The sequence below is a fragment of the Dermacentor albipictus genome, chromosome 1 (assembly GCF_038994185.2).
Source record: "Dermacentor albipictus isolate Rhodes 1998 colony chromosome 1, USDA_Dalb.pri_finalv2, whole genome shotgun sequence".
Classification (NCBI taxonomy): Eukaryota; Metazoa; Arthropoda; class Arachnida; order Ixodida; family Ixodidae; genus Dermacentor; species Dermacentor albipictus.
In genome coordinates this window covers 445,484,425-445,494,207 of record NC_091821.1, presented here as the reverse complement: position 1 = coordinate 445,494,207, position 9,783 = coordinate 445,484,425, and the positions used below count along the sequence as shown (strand labels likewise).

General features: G+C 43.1%; 1 protein-coding gene and 1 pseudogene across 1 annotated transcript; both read left to right on the top strand.

Annotated features, from left to right (window-relative positions):
- Positions 1-1,258: 1,258 nt before the first annotated feature.
- Positions 1,259-1,439, top strand: LOC135903118 (U2 spliceosomal RNA; annotated as a pseudogene).
- A 1,050-nt stretch (positions 1,440-2,489) lies between these two features.
- Positions 2,490-5,470, top strand: LOC135903105 (uncharacterized). Its single transcript, XM_065433489.1, has 5 exons — positions 2,490-2,521; positions 3,293-3,362; positions 3,460-3,472; positions 3,591-3,616; positions 5,043-5,470. The coding sequence occupies exons 2-5, from the start codon at positions 3,311-3,313 to the stop codon at positions 5,267-5,269; spliced, it is 318 nt and encodes a 105-aa protein (XP_065289561.1). The 5' UTR covers positions 2,490-2,521; positions 3,293-3,310; the 3' UTR covers positions 5,270-5,470.
- The last annotated feature ends 4,313 nt before the right edge of the window (positions 5,471-9,783 follow it).

The following is a 9,783-nucleotide window of genomic DNA, read 5'->3' as shown; positions in this document are numbered from 1 at the left end:
ATCCTGCTGTAGGCTACGTATTTCTAAGCTGAGACTTCTAAGTAGGAATAGAGAAAGAACCGGGTGGGTAGTGCTGGATGTATATCACATTCGCGTTAGTCGTCAAGCTGGCGTTAGTCAAACACCTGTTTCGTTATATGACGCATAAATGAAATCGGTATTTCTGTCGCAAACAAAATGGCTTGTTGCTTGCTCTTTGTGACCCGCTAGTCTCGAGAGTGTGCGCGCTGTATATGTAGCAAGATTCATGCCTAATAAATAGCTGTGAGTGTAGCACTGTCTTTCTTGCACTTCTGTTTGTCACTCAGAACCTTTCTGTTTACGTTATTTTTCTGCGCTACAATATCATATCATCCACGGAACAGCTAAAAAGAATATGAGAAATTGAGGAAGAATGGAAAAATATTAATACAAGCATGAAAAATGATTGCTTGAAAAATACCGAGTTAAGGACAGGGTAAACCAAGACAGGAACAGGACACAGTTAAGGAGTCGGGAGCTAGAAGTATCACTAAGTATCACTATGTTCTAGAAGTACTAGAAGAATCAGTTAATAGAAGTATCAGTAAGTTCTTCAGTGCACATCGGTATAGTATCAGACAGGAGTATGGTGGCCCCTCCAGCAGAGCGTTCCATTCGTTCTCTCTGCTTGGAAAAAAAATAATTGCCATTCCACTTGGTGAATGTGGATGACCAGTTAAGTTGTGTATGTGGGCCCCACAATGGTGAACAGTCCATTCCTGTGCGCCAAACATCATATGCACATAAATGAAAGGCGAGAGGCGACTCGTCACTCCGCCACGATATTAAGCCTCGGAAGATGATATGGTACCGTGGGTATACGCAGCCATGTATTGTTGCGAAACGCGGCACGACGCCATTTACAAGCGAATCCCGACACATAGTACACACCTCGCCGTTCTCTGAGGGCATACGCTGCTTCACCGTAATCATGCCGATAGTGCGGCGGTCCACGTCCCTCAGTGGAGTAATGCTTTTGAGGCCAATCACAACCGCAAGCGGCCACACACAACAGAGGCCACACAAAATCGGTTCCCCACAATCTCCCTCTGAAACCTGGCCGTTGCTCTGGTGAAACGTTCCAAGTTTGGCGTCTGGACGGTTCGCATTGCTCTCCATGTCGCGGTCCTTGCGGCCAGCACGTTTACGGAACCGCCACCACGGGAGAACGGAAGGAGCGGAAAAGGGATAGGCAAGCGCTTGGAATGACGGGAAAGAGAGGGTGGTGCAAACGTAGACATGACCGACGTCGGTCAATGTGAAGCATATTTATTTACCAGCCTAATATTTGATACGGGTTGTTTTTGGCCTAAGATATTAAACTAATTTTGGCAAGTCGGCGGAATGCTTAAAGTCTTCTTCACCTCCACCATGGGTCGGCCCGGTCTAGCACTATCTTCGGGATCCGCACACGTATCGGGAGAAATTCTCAATCTACACGGATCACTAGCGGCATGCAATTTTTTCCACAACTTATCTGTATACAGCTTCACAGTAAAAAGTTAACTAGAAGGAATTTATGCTAGCGGCTATTTCAGTTAGCCTGGCTTACGGAGTTTTATATATGCGTACGGGTTTATTTGCAACTCATGCCATACACGATATAAAATGGTGAATAGATAAAATGGTCTCGTCTGACGCAGCGTCAAAGCTTGAGGCCTCTGGCGTCCCTGCCGGTGTTTGTCATGGCATAAGTACTGCGACAACTTTTGCATATTCCAGGGTGCTATGGCCGCTTCGCAGCGGCCGTTGTCCCTCTAGCTGCCTCACCCCATGTCACCTCCGTGTATTGTCATAACTCCAAGCAAGGAGCACGAACGCTACTATAAATCTTGTAGTTGCATTCAGTGCTCCGCCTTCACTTAAAACTGCCTTTTTTATGAGATTGCTTCGTGAATTTTATTGGCACCATCATTGCCTCTGTAAGCTGAAATGCTGAACCATGAAATTGATTCGCATGTGAAAATAAAATGAAGGAAGAAGAAAAGTATCTGGACTAGCAACACGAATTTCTATCTGCATAAGATACTCCTCCTTGAGAGGCTCTTTCATTATGCTCTATCATAGTATTATCGAAAGAGAGAAAAATCATTTTGTTAGACATTCATCATTGTGTAACCGTTCTTGCGTAATTCAATAATGTTGGAAAAAACAATCGCAAAGCACAACGCAAAAATTTTTCTTGGATATTGTTGAAGCTATGTACATCCACTTGACTGTATAGGGGGACCGAAGGTGGAAAGGTGCCTACCATTATCCGTGCTCAGTTTATTGCAAAAGCACTGCCTGTTGTCATAAAAAATTGTTACACCAAGGTGAAGTGTCAATGTTATCACAAAATGCCCGTCGATACCCATATCAGCACCTTATGTAAAGATATACGCAATGACAAAAGAGTGTCTTGATATGCGAGGGCACAATGTATATCTGTATAGAAGTATATAAAGCTGGGCCCAACTGAAGAAAGAGCGGAACCCTGGTTGCATCGACTGAGCGACAGGTAAGGTTGGCACAATAGATTTCACTCTTCACTCTTCATACCAGGATGCATGTTGCAATAATGCATTTATTTGAACTGTCTGAACATTTACTTTGTCTGTGGAAGTTTCGTTTCATTACTATATTGAGCAATTATTTATTACTTGGCGGTATATTTGTTTCAACGTAAATGACTTCATTGTTTCCTTTACGCATTTTATGTTTCGATATGCTGCATCGACTTTTTTCTCGTTGCCTCACTCGTCGAAGCAGAAAACAAAACAAGAAAGAAAACTCCTGCTAACTGAAATCTCGAGACCCACTGCGTCAGTTTTCTTCTCAACGGATATGAGCTCATTTCTGACCTCTTTAGCCTATTGCCTTTAAATTCTAATAAGTGCAGTTTCTGAATTACAAAAAGGAATATTCATTTGGTTTAGAAGAGAGAACAGATGGTTTTGTTAGATTGCATTTCATCTCCCTTGAGCGAAACGAAGGCTAAGCTATTGGACATATGCTAGCTAATTAAAAGAGGAGTGTCGACCCGCTAGAAAACCATCTATGACAGCAATAAAACGGCCTAAGTTCTGCAGCTGCTTCGAATGGTAAAGACTATTTCAGGTGATATATGTCACTATGTATTTGCTTTTCAAATAGACACCTTTAAAGATGGCTCTCATGAGTAAAAGCGGAAACATTAACGCAAGGATGAGCTACTAGTAATAATATCTATCTTAAAAAATTAGTCCCTTTCAATTTGTAATGATCGAAACTTCAAATTATTCTTTTATAGCCCTTGAAATAAAAAAAAATGAAGAAAGCTGTGTGCCTTCTGGTTCTTATGCTTGCGGTTACAGCCACGTGTAAGTATGTATATAGTATAACGGCTTTGCTGATATTCATCTACCTTTGGTGCGACGGCATGTTTCTGACGGTTCAAAATGTTCCTCTGTATTTCAGATGGAAGCCCTCGGTAAGTGTTTACGACGTTTTGTTTAAGCATATTTCGATTACAAGCATGAACAGTGTGCAAAGATAAGTTTTAGATGTTCTCCACTATGTGTCCAACACGCTCTTTTTTCCTACGCCAGGATCCCCAAAAATGAAGATGACCATGGTAAGTATTGCCTGATGTATGATATATAATATATCTGCACTGCGGCAGAAAAATAATAATGCCACCGGCATTGTATTCGTAATTACACATTCTTGAATTACATTTACTGCTTTGATTAGTGGTATGTGAAGAGCTGCCGCCGGTTGCTGTGCTAGATGTCTGCAAACACGTCGGCAGTCAGTGTGCCGTTAGTAACTGTTATCCTGTTACCTTCGCTCTTAACACTTGCACACTCGTATCTTATACGTTGCCCTATTGATATGGTATATGCTACATTTTAAGCGTGGCGTGAAATGTTGTGACCTCTCTCCAGACTATTATGATAATTCAGACAAACTGAATGTTTTAGGGAAATTTCAATGGACACGTTGATATGCAGTTGCACCAGTAGTTATGCTTTTTTTAAGGTGATCAATTGACACGTAACTTGCGCGTTGTGTGCATACATCCGCAAAAGGCATTTCATTTAGTAAAGCCTTCAAATTATCTGTATGTTGAGCAGCCCAAACTTTTATGACTTTGCAGTAATGTAAGTCAATGTCGCGCAAGCTCCTGCGCACCGTATGAAATCGGATTAGTAAACGTCCAAGTGGCGCACATAGTATTAAAGAAGAGAATTCGATGAATAGTAAACCAAATATGGTAATAAACTGAAACGTATCAGGGCATAAATTATCTAGATAATCGGCGTCTCTTTTCGTTTCTTTTTTAATCAATCAATAAGTTTATTATTATTGTACATTATTACAGTTACAAGAAAAATGTAATACAGAAGGAGATCCCAAAGTAACAAATGTCAGGGGGACCTCCTTTTATTAAATGTATAAAAATGCAGAATATGCGATTACCGACGACGGTAAGAACAGCGGGAAAATACCAATCAACATATTAGAAGTATTTCATCAACCATCTGGTAGTAGTTGAAGATTACAGATATTTATCTGTAATATATTCTCATTTACTTAATGCGCGCAAGCCCCTGCGCACCGTACGAAATCGGATTAGTAAACGTCCAATGTCTTGCTCATTTGAGCAAGAAAACCTTTTTCATTGATATACACATGAAACTACGAACATTACAGCAATTGAATAGGAATATGATGAATATATAACATCAGCACTGCGCGATTCAAAAATACAACAAAATGAATTTATGAGCAACCTATAATCTAGGAACATAGATCATTATGTGTTAAGGATGCCCTTCAACCACAGAAAATCAGCGTTTATTTCTGCGTTACTGCCTAAAAGCCAATGAACACATTCGTGACAACATAACGAGTGCATATAAATATATTTTCGTTACTACTCTTATATAAACCGTTAAGCTTTAAATTTTTAGACGATTTTCTTGTGACTGCCCGTGAAATGATAGCATCGAAACGCCATTTCAGTGTATTAACATAAAGCGTCACCTTCGTTGCAGCTGACGCAACGGCTCCGTACTGGAAGGGGAAACTCGGCTGGATTCTGGAGCAGATTGGCAAGTTTCTCCGACAGTCCGCAGATTCGTCGTCAGCCTACTATTCCGCCGAAGATGCTGCTACACAGCCTCAAGATGTCACCGCCGAGCACATTAGAAAAGTTGCAGAGATGCTCAACAAGGTAGCGGACAACATCCAAAAGGGAGAGAAGGTTAACCTCTTTCATTAGCGGCTGTCGTGCTTTAATTGCACTAATGTAATTACTTGAGCCGTGAAGCTGTGTCAGGTGACACAAATGAGTGACAACTGCCTGTCTGATCGTTATAGCCTGGACACATAAGCAAGCTAGTCGTTAGAGTTGCAGAAAATAAAACACGAGCTCTGGTTTCGTTTTGAACGAACCATTTGGCAATAAAATATTTTAAGAGCACTGCTGTGCACTAATTTTTCGCTCACAAGATGTTCGACATTGGGCGCGGAACGCCGACGCTGGATTTTCTACGACATGGCGCCCTTAACGCTGTCGTATTAAAATCTATTCCTAACATAAAACGCACTGCCTTGCTAGTTGAGGCCACAGCTGGTTGCTGAAGGACCAAAATATTCGGGAACAAATATACGAAGAATGGTGAGTCATGTGCCTGCTGCAGCAGACTTTCGGATAGAACACAGCACATCCCAATAGAATTCAGCTATCTAGACCCGTAGGTAATGTGCACTTTGCAAAAGCGCTGGTTTTCAGAGCGAATGAAAACACTTGCCGGTCAGCAGTAGGAATACGCACGAGCTGTTTAGGAAATCAGCAGGAAAAAATGTATAAAAGTGCTATTCACGACAGGATCCATTAGAGGTATAGGCAACGGTACAAAGTAGATATGGGGGTTCTAAAGAAGCGAGAAAGAATTTGGGAGCTGTCAGTGAAACGATATACTGATCGCTAATCTGATTAGGTCCAGCATGCAAGTGGACCATTTCTCACTGCCGCGTTTCGTAAGAGAGGCCAATAATGTTCACTTTTATCAGTAGCAAACGAAATATATTACGCTGCGCAATCACCATAATGCCGGAGGCCCTACATACCAAGAGGGTCGCTGCGCGCGAGAGACGACATGATGCAGCATGCCCAGAAGAATGTGTGAGAGACAAGCCCAGATGCTGTACACTGCTCCTCCATGTCGCGTTCCGACTCTGGCGATATGATGGGTCGCTACACTACTTGAATGCTAATTACGTTAACGTCGACAATCATTTAGAGAAAGGTTCCGGTGAATTTGTTTTGCTGATCAACAGTGAGGGAACGAGGATCAAACAATTATGGGGTTTTTCGTGCCAAAACCACTTTCTGATTATGAGGCATGCCGTAGTGGAGGACTCCAAAAATTTCGTCCACCCGGGGTTCTTTAACGTGCACTTTAATCTACGCACACGGGCATTTTCGTATTTCGCCACCATCGAAACGCGGCCGCCGGGGCCGGGATTTGATCCCGCCACCTCGTGCCCAGCATCCAAACACTATAGCCACTGAGCAACCATGGTGGGTATCGTGATAGGAACGAGGATGCCATGAGCGCTAGCTGTCATGGCCACTTGTCTCCATAATGAATAGGAGGTAGAAGACAAGCAAATACTCTCATATCGAGATAAGGCTGCTTGCCGAAAGGTGCATACGAGGCTGAGACTTGTCTTTTACAACTTCACTATTAACTCCACTGTGAACATGAGCGCATTGTCTTGTTTGGATTCCAATTTTGCGTATTTAGCCGTCAGAAAAAAAAATCACCTTTACACAGTGTACGACGTACCATGTTGTAAAGGATAAATTTTAGCTTTTTGGATAATTCCAAGAATGCTCGGGGCGCCTCTTGTGATTTTAACTTCACGCTGATCTATAATGAACAATAAGTGGGAATTCGAAGGCAAAGGCAAAGGACGAAGAGGGTGGCCTGCGCTGTTGGGGTTCTGGAGAGCATTCTCCTGTGTTCTATTCAACATAATGACCCCATACTTGAAGTTCACGTTCATATAAATCTATTTTCATAATATTTTCTTTGTGGAAGTGCAGGCTTCAGGTAAGGGAGCTCGGAAATTTGTCCTTTTCAATCAGTTTCAAATGACCAGACCCGTGTTTTCTTGCCAGTTCTGGTGCATTGTTCTCGTAACGAGCATAATCATTGACATGCCACGGGTTTTAGCATTGGTGCACCCGACTTGTAGTACTCCTTGCCAGACAACAAGTTGATGCGAATGAATGAATGAATAGAATTTATTGATAGGAAAGACAGAGAGGTCGACCTGAGCTAGTGCGCTCTAGTCTGCTACTCTGTACTGGGGAAGAGGGAAGGGGAGTGAAAGTATTGGGATGGATGATGATAAAAGAAGTGATGAGTGCTTATGTACATGAGACAGTTGCCTCGCTAGAGCCGCTCGTCGAGCTTGGTGTCCTGCAGGAACTTCAACAATACTTTTGTGGCACGCATTGAAATTGCAGTGTCATGCCATGGGCCGAGAATAGCTTCCTCCGACAGTAGTTCTCTGCCAACGCTGGCTAGGAAACTGTCTAACGTCCTTCGCTCCAGCATATATGCTGGGCAGTCGCACAGTACGTGTTGCAGTGTTTCGGGCATCTGGCAGTGTACACAATCAGGGCTGTTCGATTGGCCGATGAGGTGTGCGTAGCGACGGGTGAAAGCAACGCCGAGCCGAATCCTGTGTAGCAATGATGCTCCGTGCTCCGTGTAAGCTTCGGGGGCAAACAGAATTTACCGTCTGGGTCAATCATACGTAGACGTCTGTGAATGTTATCAGAGTGGGCTCTGTAAGCCTTTGTAAGGTCCTGCATGAGTGCCTTGATCATGGAGTTGGTGTCAGGTCGCGAGTAGGCAATCCGTACTTCATCACAGGAAGGGGAGGCCGATCTTGCCTCACTGTCAGCGAGTTCATTACCAAAAACACCACAATGGCAAGGCACCCATTGAAAGGTGATCACGTGGCCACTTAACTCGGCACTGTGATAAAGTTCGACGATTTCCAGCACGAGCAGATAGTATGGTCCTTTGTTTAAAAAGTATTTTAGCACCTGTAGCGCTGATTTGGCATCGCACAATATTGTCCATTTATGGGGTGTCTGCGTTCTCATAAAACGGACAGCCTACCGTATTCCCGCAAGTTCCGCTGCCGTAGATGTCGATTTGTGGTCTAATCGAAATCGTTGAGTAATACCAAGTTGCGGGGTGACAAATGCGGCCGTTGTGGCAGATGGCGTGACCGAACCATCGGTATATACTTCTAGAGTCCCACTATATAAAGTAAATATATGGGATAGGGTGAGCTGCTTCAAGCCAATGGAGGAAACGTGAGATTTCTTCCTAATTCCGGGTATCTGAAGCCTCACTAGTGGTCTTGGCAATGTCCATGGAGGTGTCGCGGGGATGTCGGTTACCTGGAATCTTGCAGGTACAATGCTTGCGTGACATGCAATAGCTTTAGAAAAAGCACAGTCAAGGTTGATGCTTGGAAGCGTTGACAGTGGATGGCGTGAGTGTCTGGTTAGCAGGCGAAGATAGGTTCGCACAGGTTCACAAGACCTGTATATGTCGATAGGACAAGCCCGTGCTTCCGCTATTGTGCCCTTAGTTGACGTGCAGCGTGGCAAGCCAAGACATATCCGTAGTGCTTGAGCCTGAAGGCTCTCCAGCGTGCGTATACAAGATGACCCAATGTGTCAAGCAGTGTATACCAGAAGGTAAGGACAAACAATTGTTTATTAGTCACAGTCTACTTTCCGTTGAAAGTTTCATTAAAACCGTATAATTTTATTTAAACTCCACGAACGCAGGATGGGAAGGAAAAGTCTTTCTACAGTAATCAGGCGTGTGTAGTGGTTCGAGCGATGCGCCTGCTCTCAGCCATTTTTTTTTGCCTTATGTGGATCGAAGTATTCAAAAGAACATCAGTGACTTGGTTACTAAGGCTGTGTGATCTGTTGATGATTTTCTTGTTATTGTTAAATTTTTTGACGTACAAATAAGATGATAATTATGGTGATTTTCGTGCCAAAACCACTTCTTGATTATGAGGCACACCGTAGTGGAGGACTCCGGAAATTTCGACCACCTGGGGTTCTTTAACGTGCACCTAAATCTAAGTACACGGGTGTTTTCGCATTTCGCCCCTATAGAAATGCGGCCGCCGTGGCCGGGATTCGATCCCGCGACCTCGTGCTCAGCAGCCCAACACCAGACGTACAAATAAGAGTCGTTGATGTGTTAAAGGTGTTCAGAGAATTTGATGAAGGCCTTAACTTCACGTGTGAACTGCCTGTTGAAAGTGAGCTACAGTTTTTGGACTTAAAGATAGTATTTTCTACAGCAGACCACGTTTGCTGGGAGTATTCCCCTAATACTGCGAATCTTTTAATTAGATTTACTTGTGTTCACTTGAAACTAGAAAAAAACTATATTTGTTTTTCTTGCATACACTTTTCATTGTTTAAATCATACCACCACATGGTACAAGATAATTTTGACAACCAAGTATGCAGAATAAAGGAAGCAGTGTGGCCCTACTGGTGATATCACAAGAGCTTACGAAAAGGTGGAAAAATCAGTTGAAGGCATTCCGAAAAGAGCAACGGTTGACGATGTTCCTAAGAATAGAAGGAGTGCAATTTCACTTCCTTATGGGCATAAGGTAGCACACGGGTTAAAAAAAAGATGGAGAACACAAACTTCGCTTTTAAAAGTG